Source organism: Corvus cornix, chromosome 15 (genome assembly GCF_000738735.6).
Source record: "Corvus cornix cornix isolate S_Up_H32 chromosome 15, ASM73873v5, whole genome shotgun sequence".
Taxonomy (NCBI): domain Eukaryota; kingdom Metazoa; phylum Chordata; class Aves; order Passeriformes; family Corvidae; genus Corvus; species Corvus cornix.
Genome location: NC_046345.1, coordinates 13,986,310 through 13,998,381, shown reverse-complemented (window position 1 = coordinate 13,998,381; position 12,072 = coordinate 13,986,310). Strand labels below are relative to the sequence as shown.

The 12,072-nt window shown below is 62.7% G+C and overlaps 3 protein-coding genes across 5 annotated transcripts; 2 read left to right on the top strand and 1 right to left on the bottom strand.

Moving 5' to 3' along the window:
- Positions 1 to 27: 27 nt before the first annotated feature.
- On the top strand, positions 28 to 2,983 carry CFAP73 (cilia and flagella associated protein 73). Of its 3 annotated transcripts, none has more exons than XM_039561002.1 (7): positions 28 to 608; positions 1,118 to 1,253; positions 1,412 to 1,516; positions 1,584 to 1,784; positions 1,886 to 2,107; positions 2,335 to 2,493; positions 2,590 to 2,983. In XM_039561002.1, the coding sequence occupies exons 1-7, from the start codon at positions 550 to 552 to the stop codon at positions 2,683 to 2,685; spliced, it is 978 nt and encodes a 325-aa protein (XP_039416936.1). In that variant the 5' UTR covers positions 28 to 549; the 3' UTR covers positions 2,686 to 2,983. The 3 variants fall into 3 exon arrangements, with proteins under 3 accessions (XP_039416936.1, XP_039416934.1, XP_039416937.1); XM_039561000.1 differs by having other exon boundaries at positions 1,118 to 1,301; XM_039561003.1 differs by having other exon boundaries at positions 1,118 to 1,301; positions 2,574 to 2,983.
- Positions 2,984 to 3,064: 81 nt separating this feature from the next.
- Positions 3,065 to 8,531, bottom strand: DDX54 (DEAD-box helicase 54). Its single transcript, XM_039560999.1, has 20 exons — positions 8,490 to 8,531; positions 7,982 to 8,117; positions 7,825 to 7,895; positions 7,563 to 7,748; positions 7,424 to 7,473; positions 7,277 to 7,318; positions 6,939 to 7,034; positions 6,705 to 6,826; positions 6,480 to 6,541; positions 6,231 to 6,362; positions 5,761 to 5,971; positions 5,327 to 5,461; positions 4,866 to 5,087; positions 4,703 to 4,776; positions 4,425 to 4,622; positions 4,117 to 4,262; positions 3,928 to 4,041; positions 3,737 to 3,841; positions 3,453 to 3,556; positions 3,065 to 3,361 (listed from the first exon to the last, which is right to left on the bottom strand). The coding sequence occupies exons 1-20, from the start codon at positions 8,529 to 8,531 to the stop codon at positions 3,138 to 3,140; spliced, it is 2,472 nt and encodes an 823-aa protein (XP_039416933.1). The 3' UTR covers positions 3,065 to 3,137.
- Positions 8,532 to 8,608: 77 nt separating this feature from the next.
- Positions 8,609 to 11,924, top strand: RITA1 (RBPJ interacting and tubulin associated 1). The gene is made up of 2 exons (XM_039561348.1): positions 8,609 to 8,829; positions 9,038 to 11,924. The coding sequence occupies exons 1-2, from the start codon at positions 8,609 to 8,611 to the stop codon at positions 9,570 to 9,572; spliced, it is 756 nt and encodes a 251-aa protein (XP_039417282.1). The 3' UTR covers positions 9,573 to 11,924.
- Positions 11,925 to 12,072: the final 148 nt, after the last annotated feature.

The following is a 12,072-nucleotide window of genomic DNA, read 5'->3' as shown; positions in this document are numbered from 1 at the left end:
ATGAGCACACATATGTGGGGACAGAGGGGACCTGACAACACACAGGGGATCAAAGGGAATCTGATGGCCTGTGGAGTGGAAGGGAAGCACTCCTGGGACATGCAGAGAGAGACAGGGTCTGCACTGTGGGTGAAGGCGGGGGGTCTGAGCCATCCCTGGGATGTCAGAACAGTGTGAGCTGGAACAGAGCTGAGGGGGACAGGGGTTGTGGCCCAGCTGTGCACAGTGGTCTCTGAAGGGCCATGGAGCCTGAACGGAGGGTTCTGAGGGGCTGGAGCAGGGTCTGAGGGCTGGAGGGAATGGAGTGTGGGTGGGAGGATGGAATGGTTTGAGGGCTGAGAGTGGGAGCCCCCCTGCAAGCAGCCCTGGTGCATTCCCTGTGCTCAGCACCGCGCCCTCTCAGCGGCGCTCAGAGCCAAGCCAGGAAAATCCCAGGGAGCTGCGGGAGCCTCTGGCTGCCCCTGGCAACACTGTTGTGCTGCCACCACCGCGGCCGCCCCGGTCCCAGCTCCTCCGCAGGCCCCTGGGCGAGGAGGAGGCACCGGCGAGATGGACTCGGAGCTGGAGGAGCAGTTGCGAGCAGCCTTCCGGGACAAGCTGCGGCTGCTGTGAGTGAGACCCCTCCGTCCTCCCCGTGGCAAGGGACCAAAGAGTTGGCAACAAGGCCAGCATGTCCTGTGTGCCCGGTGATCTCGGTTTGTGTTCCCATCTCCGGGTGCCACTGCCAGGGTGGGTGTCACTGGGTGGGCACAGTGTCCCCAGCGGAGGCTCCCAGGGAGGAGAGGATTCCAGCCGTGGGCTGGGGGGAGGCAGGCGGACTCCCCGGGGTCTAACCAAAAAGCTGAGATTGTAACGTGATTTGTCCTTCCCTGGGGAGCAGCGCCGGTGCTGGGGGTCTCCAAGTGGGAGAGGCTGAAGTGGGAGGGATGGGCAGGAATGAGGGTGGGCAAGAGGATGAATGCAGGCAGGGATAACGCAGTGTGGTTCCTGACAATCCCTGCACACACCGGGGAGCGGGCCAGGCTCCCCAGGCCGAGCCCCGGGAGCAGCGGTGGCCCAGGGAAGTCCTGCCCGTGCCACGGTGGCAGGTGCCCCTGCCCGGACTTTCCCTCCCCAGCCAAGTCGAGCTCCACGCAGCCCGTGGCAGGACGGTGACAGCGCGGGACCCGGCCCCGCTTCTGCCATCCACTCGTGTGCTCCTGAAGAGGCGGGAGGTGGCGGAGGTGGAGCAGGAGCTGCAGAACCGGCGGGAGGTGAGAGCGGCCTCAGCCCCCCGAGTGTCCCCTCCCCGGGTCCTTCAGGTGTGCCATGGGGACAGGCAGCGGGCAGGCATGTCCCCAGCTATCCACGAGCTGGCACCCTCGGGTGCACAAGCGTGGGGCAACGCTCTCAGCACCCCACCATCCCACAGGAGTTTCGGCAGCGGATGCAGCGCCTGGCGCAGCGCCGGCAGCAGCTGGCCCGGAGGGAACGGCAGCACCGCGACGCCGTCCTCAGATTTGACTCCTTCCTCAAGGTGCGGGGACGGGGGCCGGGGCCGGGCTGGCCGGAAGGTCGCCGCTGACCCCGTACCCACGGCGCAGGCGGTGGCGGCCAGGCGGGAGCGGGCGCTGCGCCGGGCGGGCGAGGAGCGGGCGCGGGCGGCGGCGGAGCGAGCTGAGGCCGCCCGCCTGCAGCGGGAGCTGGCGGGGCTGCTGCGGCACAGGGATCGCCTGGCCCGGTGCCTGCGGAGCCTCCGGCCCTTCGGGGACTACTTGCGGGACGTGCTGGCCAGGATGGGGCAGGTGAGCGTGGAGTCCTGCGGCGCCACCCTGCGTGTCCCCCAGCCCCTTGGTGGCGACATCCCTCCACCGCTGCGGTCTCTCGGCCGCCTCCCACTGCTCAGTTCCAGGACGTGCCGGCCATGCTGGTGCATTTCGGGGTGCTGGCGGGGGTGCGGGCAGCCCTGGCACGGGAGGCAGAGGCCGGGCAGGAGCGGCTGGCCCAGGGCAGGGCACGGCTCCAGCGGTATCGGCAGGAGACCAGCACCGAGCTCCTGGGCACCAAGGACGAGCTGGCCCGGCTCCACACACGCCTGGAGGCCGCCCGCCAAGATGTGCTCCAGTGGGTAAGGGGGATGTCGGGTGCCCAAGGACCCCCGCGGGGAGAAGGGCAGCAGTGCAGGTGTGCTGCACAAGGGAGATGCCCAGTGTGGTGGAGGCGCAAAGTTGGGCGCACTCCAGGCTGAGCTGAGGATCCCTGCAGCTCTGCTGGGTCCCCCTGGCCTGGCGTGGCCCGGCCCGGGGGGCACAGGAGGACAGAGGGCAGTGGCCCGGGGCTCACTCTGTTCCCCAGGAGTCCTGCTGGACCCACATCCAGAGTGCAGCCATGCAGAAGACCCTGCTGCTGGCACAGATCAAGCTGGCTGTGCTGAACCTCTTCCAGCTTACCACTGCACAGCTCAGGATCCCCACAGACAGAGCCCAGGAGGACACCAAGGCCCAGCTGGACATGGTCAGCACAAACCTCTTCCCCAGGCAGTGGGGCTGGGGAGATACAGGGACATTAACATCCCTGGCTGGCTGTGGCATCAGGCTCCAATCTTCGCAGGTACTGCTCTGCATGCGGGGCCTGGCTGACATCTGTGCCACTGGCACACACCCACAGCACATCAGGGGTGCCGGGCTGCTTCAGGGCCAGGAATAGCCCCTGGGGACACCTCCTGCTCCTGGGGCTGGGGAGAGGCTGCTAGGGCCAGCCTGGAGCCACAGGACCTCTGGGGATGGAGGTTGTTCCTTGCAAGTCTGGAAACCCCACAACGAGAGGCAACATGGATGGCAGTGGCACAGGCACACTGGGGTGGCACCGCACCCAGGCAGGGCCAGAGTATTCCCGGGTTCCCTCCTGCCCAGAGCACCCCAGGCAGTGGGAGGAGGAGGGAGCTGCTGTTGGCATCTCCAAAGGTGTCTCACATCAAAATACATCCAGCTGTGGAGCCGCAGTACTTGCTTGTTCTTGTGTCTCTGGGTGGCCCAAGGAAAAGAAGTACCCCAGGCATGATGCTTGGAGCAAGGACAGAGAGAAGTCAGGATGCAAAACCAGCCAATATTTACTGTCCCCTTCCCCAACTCCCAGCCCAGCCATGGGGGGCATGTCCCCTACATCCTCTTCCTCAGCTTGCCCTTCTTGGCAGCGCCCGCCCGGCGCCCGAAGGCCATTTGCCGCAGCTCCTGCACGCGCTGCCGGTTCCTGGCCTTGAGGCGCTTCAGGCCCCCGCTCTGCAGGAAGCGCTGCTTGGCCACCTTCTTGCGCTGCTTCAGGATCTGCTGCTTGTTCTTCAGCTCCGAGTGCACCCTGCCCTGCGCCGGGGGCTGCGTGGGCCCTGCGGGGGGACATGGCTGTGCTCAGGGCAGGGGACAGAGCCAGGCTGAGGGGGACAATGCAGGGCTCTGTTGCTTGCTGCAGGTACTCACCGTGCCCACGCCTGTGCTTCCCTCTGAACTGCTCCCTGCTGCGTGGCCCTTCCTCATCCTCATCCCGCTCGTCAACCTTGTACTTCTGCTTCCACTTCTCATAGCTGGGACGGGTGGGTTAAGGGAACACGTGGTGACTCCTCACCTGATCCTGTGCTGTGGTGTCTGACTGTGCTCCCTTCCCCAGCTGCTGCCCTGGCAGGGGATGGATCCCTGACACGGGGGTCCAGCCCCGCTCCCGCAGCCCCCAGCCCAGGCAGGCAGCAGTGCCCATAGCAGGATACAGGTTGTTCTTGTAGGAGCTGCTGATGTAGCGCCCGCTCTCTGTCCGCACCTTCTTCTTGTCCTCCTGGCCCGTCTGCCCCACAAACCGCTTCTTCTTGCGGTCCCTGTGAGAGACAGGAGGGCGGTGGCACTGAGCAGTGGCACCCCCAGCCCTAATTCTCCCTCCAGCCCACGGGTAAACCCCACTCACCACTTGAGCAGCTGTTTGCTCTTGTTGAGGTTGTGGTTCTCATCACCCATGAGATCCAGCACAGCCCCGGCCGCCTGCTGCTCAAAGGCGCTGCCCTCGCCGCCCACGCTCAGCCTGCAAAGGGGGGTGATGAGAGCAGCCCCCACACAGGCTGGGATGGGACAGCAGCAGGAGCCCCCCCAGACTTACCCCCGCTCACTCTCAAAGTCCTTGGGCCGGTATGGGATGTAGAAGTCCTCATCCTGCTGTGCCAGCTGCTGCGGCTTTTTGCTGGGACCGTCTTCTCCCCCTCGGCCCCGTTTTCGCTTCTGGCCCCCCATGTTGGAGAACACGTTCTGGAGGGGGGCAGTGGAGGGGTTCGGGAGCCACGTCCCTCCCAACATCCCTGCAAGTCTCTGCACCAGCCCCCAAGCGCCGGCACAGTCTGGAGGCCCTGGTGCTGCTAGCACCAGGCCAAGGCTGCTCTGCAGCAGTTCCGGCATCCATGACCCCATTACCTGGAGATCTTCCTGCTCTCCTTCCCCATCCTGGGTCTTGCAGGGGGCCAGGCACAGCCCCTGCCCTTTAAGTGCTGCTGCCCGCTTCTCCTGCTGCCCGCGCTGGAACTTCTCAATCAGGGCATGGTCGTGGCGCCGCTTCGATCGCATCACAGTGCTGGCCGGTGTCCGGGACGTGGCGTTGATCTCAAAGATGGTCTGTCCCCAGGGTGGGCGCATGATCCCCAGTGAGCCACCTGGGCCTCCCCTCCCATCCCACTCCACGAGTCTCAACTCACCGCCTTGGACTTGTAGGTTTTAATGCTATCCACAAACTTCAGCCTCTCCAGCTCGGTGTCCTCGAAGCGAGCACCTGGGGAGGTCAGGCAGGGAGAGGGGCACAGATCAGTTCCCTGGGGAGGGGAATGGGGTCCCCTCCCTCAGCATCCCCTCAGCACTCACTGAAGAGTGGGTGCATGCCCAGCTGGGACACATCCAGGTCCTTGGCCCTCTTGATGGACTCTGGCGAGGGGCCGGGCCGGGAGCGCAGGTACTGCTTGTGGGCGTTGTCAGCAACGCGGCGGAGGCTGCGCAGCTCCAGAGAGGCCTCGTGGTCCGTCAGCAGCAGGCACTCCTCGTCATCCACCAGGCTCTGGGGGACACGGCCCAGGACCCCGCCAGCGTCTGCAGCCCAGGGGACACCGTGTCACCTCCCCAGCACCCACCCTGGATTTATCAGAGCAGAGCTGACAGCCCCAGGGAGCTCGGTACTGTTCAGTCAGCATCCCCCACACACAGGGTGTATCACAGCCCCCAACACCCCATTTTCCCCATCACCCCTCTACGTGAGGGCCCACCACAAGACCACAAACTCCAGCACTGGCCAAGGGTAACACCCCAGTGGCCACCCAGCCACCCCTCACCAGCAGGCATCTCCTGGGCTCCAGCGAGGACAAGCGGGTGCCCCAGGAATAGGTGGAGGTCGAACACGTAGGGCATCTCGTCGGGAGCCACCAGCGAGTAGGCAGTGCCACTCCGGCCAGCTCGGGCCACACGGCCTGGCGAAGGCAAGAGGAGAGTGGGAAAGCATACCCAGCGAGCCCAGCCTGTCCCCACCCCAGCAAGGGACTCACTGGTGTCCCTGGGAGTCTACACATGTGACATTTACCATGGGGGCATGGCTAACAACAGACTATGGGTGGCTGGGGAAGGGGCAAGGGGGAGCCCTAAAAGGAAGGTACCAGTCCTGCCTCCAAGACCCCTCACGGTCCAGCTGGGACACCAGGAACACTCTGACACTGCTTTGTCCCCAGTCTGTCCCCCAGTGTCACAACACAGTGAGGGCACTAGCACCCACCAACACGATGCAGGAACAGCTTGGCCCTGGCGGGGAAGCTGAAGTTGATGACATTGTCCAGCATGGGGATATCCAGCCCCCGGGCGGCCACGTCGGTGACCAGCAGCACTGGGCACTTGCCCTGGGAGAACTTGGCGATGTTGATCTTGCGGGCAGTCTGGTCCAGAGAACTGTAAATGTGGGTGCAGCGGATGCCCTGCGCCGTCAGCAGCTGGGAAGGGGGGAAGAGAGATTGGATCCCACCTGGGCATGTGCCCTCAGCAAAGAGACAAGGCCAAAGACTCCAGGGTGGCCACCTGGACCTCCAAATCCCACTGTGCTCCCTCGTCTCTGAGCAGTGAGTGGAGCAGCACCTCCACGATCACATATTCTGGGATTTCTCCTTCAATACAGTGAAACATAGGGAGAGATTCCAGCAGGGACCTGCCACAGCTGCAGACCCCACATGGGCACCCCCAAATGCCACTTACCTCCTTCAGATACTCCGTGTGGTGCTTGGTGGCCACAAAGACCACAGTCTGGTCCTGGGGCTTCACCACACTGCGGAGCAGGTGGAGCAGCACGGCTGGTTTGTCGTCCCCACGCACATGGAAGAACGCCAGCTGCAGCGTGAGGGCAGTGCTCAGCCCTGTGCCACCCTTGTCCCCTCCTCAGGAGCAGGTGGCTTGCAGGGGGTGGGGGGCACAAAGCCCATCTTGAACTCCCCCAGCCCGTCTCACCTTGAGCTGCTCGCTCAGCTTGGACTCCACATCCAGGCGGATCAGCATTGGCTCAGTGAGGCCTGTGGTGACACACGGGACACGGGTCACATATGGCATGTGCTGCTAGGGACATCCACTTGGCCCAGCGTTAATCCAGCTCTGTTTTCCCAGTGCTGGGCTCGGCCTGGCTGAGGGACTGTGCTGTGTCCCTGTCCCCAGTGCCACCTGCCCCCCGTTCCTCACCAGCCCGGGCAAACTCGACGAGCAGCTTGGGCAGTGTGGCGGAGAACAGCACGGTCTGGTGGCAGTCTGGGAGCCGGGTGATGATCTCCTGGAGCTGCTCAGCAAAGCCCATCTCGAAGAGCCTGCAGGGGAGGGGATATGGGACATGGCAGGTCCCTCCTTGCCACACCCTGGGCATCTTAGCCACGTGGGGACACTGCCAGCCCTGGGGACGCCCTGTGCCCCCGTGCTGACCTGTCAGCCTCGTCGAACACCACGTACTCCATGGTGTGCAGCTTCAGCTTCATCTCCACTGCCACGTGCACCAGGCGCCCAGGGGTGGCTATGATTCTGTGGGGACAGAGGTGGTGACAGGACCAGGCTGAGGGGGAGACAGTGTCCCCACACCATCCTGGGAGCAGGTCCCAAATCCAACCCAAAGAAGATACAGTAGAAATCCTGTTGTCCCACAGGAGGCTGCTCCAAGGGAACACCAGGAATGCCCATCAGGCACACTGGCTCTAAACACCAGTGATGTCCCCGGATGGCTGGTGGCCATTCCCCACCAGGTCCCCTTCCTTCACCTCACTCACATGTCAGGGTTCTCGTGCAGGGCAGCAAACTGGTCCTCCATCCTGTGAGAAAGGGGAGACTGCGGTGGCACTGGGCAGCTCGGCCCCTCACCAGGTTTTGGGGATGCTCAGGAAGCAGGGATTGGAGGGGACATGGGGACAGCTTACTTGTCTCCTCCCAGGATCAGGGCTGTCTTCAAGCCAGTGAACTTGCCCAACTGTAGGGTGAGGAAGAAACATATTGGTGGGATGTAGAACCAAACCCATTGCCCTCATTGTTGCCACTTGGCCCCGTTGTCCCCTGTACCTCCTTGGTGAACTTGAGGGTCTGCAGGGCCAGCTCCCGGGTGGGTGAGAGGATGAGGGCACGTGCCCCGGCCTGGCTGGGCGCCTTCAGCCGCTCGAACATGGGGATGAGGAAACAGGCCGTCTTCCCGCTGCCTGTCCGCGCCATCGCCACCACATCCCGGCCACGCAGGATGGCGGGGATGGTCTGTGGGACACCACCGTCACTATCACTGTCCCACTGCCACCCCCTGGGGCAGGGACCCAGGGCTCCGCATGCTCACCTTCCTCTGGATGGGTGTGGGCACCTTGTAGCCCTTCTTCATGATGCCCTTGAAGACGGGGTAGCTGAGGCCTAGGCGAACAGAGACAAGTGAGGGGGCATGGGCAGGAGGGGACAGTCCCTGTCCGAGGGACAGCTGTCCCCTGCCCCACACGCACCCATGGACTGGAAGCCCCCGGATTTCTTCTTCTTCTGGTTCTGGGCCCGCACCATGGCCTGAGTGTCGAGCTCAGCATCGGCGCCATCGTCCTCCTCGGCCGTGGTAGGGAAGGCAGGCAGTGGGGTCACAGGGACCTGGGGACAGTGCGGGACATGGCTGTGGTGATGGCTGTCAGGGCACTGCAGCTCTGCACTGCTGGCATGGCAGGCAGGGGCACCAGTGCTGGGGACTGTGGGTACTGGGGACATTGGCACTGGGGACACCGGCACCGAGACACTGGTACTCAGGACATCGGCACTGGGATAGGGGTACTGGGGACACCGGCAGTGGAGACACCCGTACCAGGAATACGGGCACTGGGGACATTGGCACTAAGGATACCGGCACGGGGGGCAGCGGCACATGGAGACCGGGGACCCTAGTGCCGGGCGTAGCGGCGCGGGGTGCAGGGACCCGCCTCGCTCGGAACCCTCCCCGCCGCCCCCCGTCCCCCCGTGCCCCCGTACCGGCGCTCCGCGGGGCTGGCGGCGGGCGCGCGGCGGCGCCATGGCGGTCCCGGCGGCGGAACCACGTGAGGGGGCGGAAGGGGCCGGGCCCGTCCCGCGCCCGCCCCGGGGCCGCGGCCATGCGGGCGGCGGGTCCGGCCCTGGGCCGTGGCTCCGCAGCGACCGCCGCCCGCCCTCCGCGTGGCCCCCGGGGCCGCCGCCGGGTGCGGCCGTCCTTCGTGGATGAGTCGCTGTTCGGCCGCCCCGCGGGGGCCCGCCCGCCGCCTCCCGCCTTCCCGCCGCCCTGGGCGGCTCCGGCGGCTCCCGCTGCCGGCGCGTCCCGGCCCGGGAGTCCGTGCAGGTGAGCGGCGGCTCGGGACGCTCCCTCGGCTCGGATCCCCGCTGCCCCGGGTTTCGGGGCTCACTACGCGTCGGTGTCCCCGGGGCGCCCTACGGAGCCCCTCGACTCCCCCAGCCCGGGCTCGGCTTCCCCGCCGGCTCTCGGTCACTCCCCTGCTGATTTCCCCCACTCTAACGAACACGTGTTTCTCCGCTTGTCGCCCTCCAAGGTCCCGAAGCCACGCTCCGTCCTTCTGTGACGAGTCTCTGTTTGGTGCCAAGCCCCAGGGTCCCGCCTGGGCAGCCCCACGGATGAGGAAAGAAGATGTAGCCAAGCTCCATACGCTGCTCTGGAGCCCCCCGCCTGCCCCCCGAAACCAGCCTGGCCTTTCCCCACACTGCAGGGGGCCTCCCCTGCGAGCCGTCCACCCACCGGCCTCCGCGCCTCCGGCCACATCTGAGCCCCTCCACAAGGAGAAGTTGTGTGGCTGGAGGCATCCCAGCAGCGATGCTTGCTCCAAAGGCTGGGGGGCTCCTGGCAGAGGACGTTCCCAGTCTGTCATCCGGCTGAGCGCCCCCATGGACAGGATTTGCCTGTCTTCCAGCCCCGGCACAGAAAGGTGGAAAAACCAGAGCACTCCGACAACCCCTGCTGCCCCCCAGGGCCCTCCGATGAGGGGTCGGTCCAGCAGCGTGTCTGGATCACCTGTGCTCAGGAATGCCAAGGCAGCAAGTGGCTGCAAACCCAGACCCCCCTGGAAGTGATGCCAAATGACCCTCTGGATGTACATACAGCCTTAGTCTACCTGAGACCTCCCTGTGACCAAGCCCACAAGGACCCTGGGCTTTTCCGTGGCTGGAAATGAAGGATGGGGCTGTTCCATGCTGGAAGACAAGCCAGGAGCCAAAGGTGACCACAGTGCTGGGAGCAGTGACCTTCTTGTTTAGGGCACAACTGCACGGCACCAGAGTGGGATAGCCTTGGTGGGAACAGCTGTTTCCCTTGATGTCCAGTGGTTGTCAGAGGAGGTGTGGTAACACAGCAGGTTCCTGCTGTCTGGGAAATCCAAGTGGGAGGTTGGAGCAGCAGGAGACAGGAGTGTCCACAGTGCAGTCCAGGCGCGGGTACATGGACAGCGTAGCTCCATGGGGACAGGCAGGGCTGAGCTCCATGGAGCTCCCAGAACAGGGGGTGTTGCTGGGGTGGGGTCCCAGGTGAGTAGCTAGGGCAGTTGAGGTGTGAGGACCTTTGCTGACCACATATGGTGAGAGCAGTCCTGCTCCATCCTGCCTGTGCTTGTGCCTGTGGGAGTACAGGAGATCCCTGGTCCGACCTGCTCAAGGCAGGTCCAGTCAGGTGGTGGAAACCCCTAGGAACAGAGGCTGCACAGCCTTGCTGATCCCCTTCCCACTGCTCCACTGTCCTCAGGGTGAACATTCTCCCTGTATCCAGTCAGAGCCTTTTTAGTTTGATTTTTGTGTCTGTTCTCTCATTCTGCACCTGAGCACAAAACTTGGCCCAACCCTCATGGTCGCCTACTCTTTGCAGGTATTGAGAGGCTGCTCTGAGGCCCCCCAAAAGGTTCCCTTCTCCAGGAAATGAGCACCATTCCCTCTGCCTCTAGGCACAGGATGTGCCTTGGTGTCTCCCTGCTGTCCTTGCTTCATGTCACCAACACCTTATGGACTCCTCTGGCAAAGCAGGACAAGGGAGGACAAGCACAGAGGTGAGGAAAGTGTTGCCCTGTGTCCTGCTGGCAGTAGGATGGTCCCAGCCTGGATGGCGTTTGTGACAGAGAAGGATCTGCACAGGGATTTTGGCAGCTTGTGGTGATGAGGAGGTGCTGAGCAGATACATAATTGTGTGGCTGGTGCTGAGGGTTGTGAGGTGCTCACAGCAGTGCCATGGTGTCACCAAATAAATGCTCCAAGGCAAATCTGGGATCTGTGGGATGCTGCTGAGTGATCTGAGCACCTCCAAAGCTCCTCCACTTCCTTTCCTGAGGTGGGAAAGAGCAGCTCTGTCTGTATGGAGGCAGATAAAGGACGTGGGGTGGGTGACTTGGGGTTTGCAGTCACTGCTCCCTGGGGAGGGAGGCTGCGATGAGGAGCTGCTGAGGTTACTGGGAGAGTTTAGTAACTCCTGTAACACTCAAACACGCCAAGGGAAACACTCAAATTCACCCAAGGCCACACCAAGCCAGGTTAAGAGCATCATTCTGCCCTCAGAAATTATTTTATTGCACCTTCAGCAGCAGCAGTATCAGGCCTTGACCCACTCCAGCACGTGGAGCTGGAGCCAGCCAGGAGCCTGCACTGACTGGAATTAAACAATGGTGGCCTTCTCAGAGAAGGGGTTGGGAATGCTGATGTCAGTCCGAGCCTGATGAGCTGTGTTTGGGATGTGGGCACAATGACGTGCAAGCTGTGAAGACTGCTGGTCTCACTGGGCTGGGAGAGAGTCCGGATGTGATTTGGACACTAGATGGAGACAAGAGGGTTGAGGATTGACACAGAAGCAGGAACACCGTTCCCCGGCAGTAGGTGGATGAGCACGATCCAGTGGGGTGAGTCATCAGCAAACTGGGGGAACTGCCCCGGAATCTAAGCAGCAGAAAACTGAAACAGCGCAATCTTGGGAGAGCTGGAGTCCTTGAAAGATGAAGCCTCTTAAAATGAAGAGAGATTTTATCTGAAAATCAAGTTGACAGTGGCCTGTGTGGCCAGGATTGGCCACTTTACCCCCACTGCTGTGCTCAGATTCCAAGGAATCAGTGGAGGAAACTAGAGCCCATCACATGAGCCACACTTTTCTGTCCCACACTGGCCCAGGTTGTCACCAAGGGTTTCCAGGAGGTCAGAACTGACATTTCCTTGCTATTTACACATGAGGACAACGATGGTTAAGTATAAATGGGTTGTTTGCATTTTGTTCTGTGATTCTCACTCACATTGATGCTTCACTGCTGCCCTGTCCTCTTGTTCTGCCAGAGCTGTGCAGCCCAGCATGAGAGCAAAAGCTGCTCTGTTAATGCTGGAACTGGTGCTCACGTGGAAAAAAACCAGATTAAATCTGAATAAAATGAGGTGGAGGAAATGTTATTTCCTACGTCCAGATCCAGCCTGTCTGGTGTCACTGGTGCTTAGCTCAGGCCAGAGTTGATACAGAGGCCTGAATCAAGCTGGGGCTCCTCCCTGCTGCTGCTCTCATTTTTCTGCCTGCTCAGCACTGACATAAATCTCATTCTCCACCTTTGACTCCACC

Bases quoted from the DNA above. Each gene is read 5' to 3' on its own strand.
- CFAP73 (XM_039561000.1), top strand. From the start codon at position 550: ATGGACTCGGAGCTGGAGGAGCAGTTGCGAGCAGCCTTCCGGGACAAG. The intron at 1,302-1,411 runs GTGTGCCATGGG...ACCATCCCACAG, and splicing joins CCCCTCCCCGGGTCCTTCAG to GAGTTTCGGCAGCGGATGCA. The intron at 2,108-2,334 runs GTAAGGGGGATG...TCTGTTCCCCAG, and splicing joins GCCAAGATGTGCTCCAGTGG to GAGTCCTGCTGGACCCACAT.
- RITA1 (XM_039561348.1), top strand. From the start codon at position 8,609: ATGCGGGCGGCGGGTCCGGCCCTGGGCCGTGGCTCCGCAGCGACCGCC. The intron at 8,830-9,037 runs GTGAGCGGCGGC...TCGCCCTCCAAG, and splicing joins CGGCCCGGGAGTCCGTGCAG to GTCCCGAAGCCACGCTCCGT.
- DDX54 (XM_039560999.1), bottom strand. From the start codon at position 8,531: ATGGCGCCGCCGCGCGCCCGCCGCCAGCCCCGCGGAGCGCCG. The intron at 5,462-5,760 runs GTGGGTGCTAGT...TGCCTTCGCCAG, and splicing joins GCTGTTCCTGCATCGTGTTG to GCCGTGTGGCCCGAGCTGGC. The intron at 4,263-4,424 runs GTAATGGGGTCA...GCCCCCCTCCAG, and splicing joins GAGAGCAGGAAGATCTCCAG to AACGTGTTCTCCAACATGGG.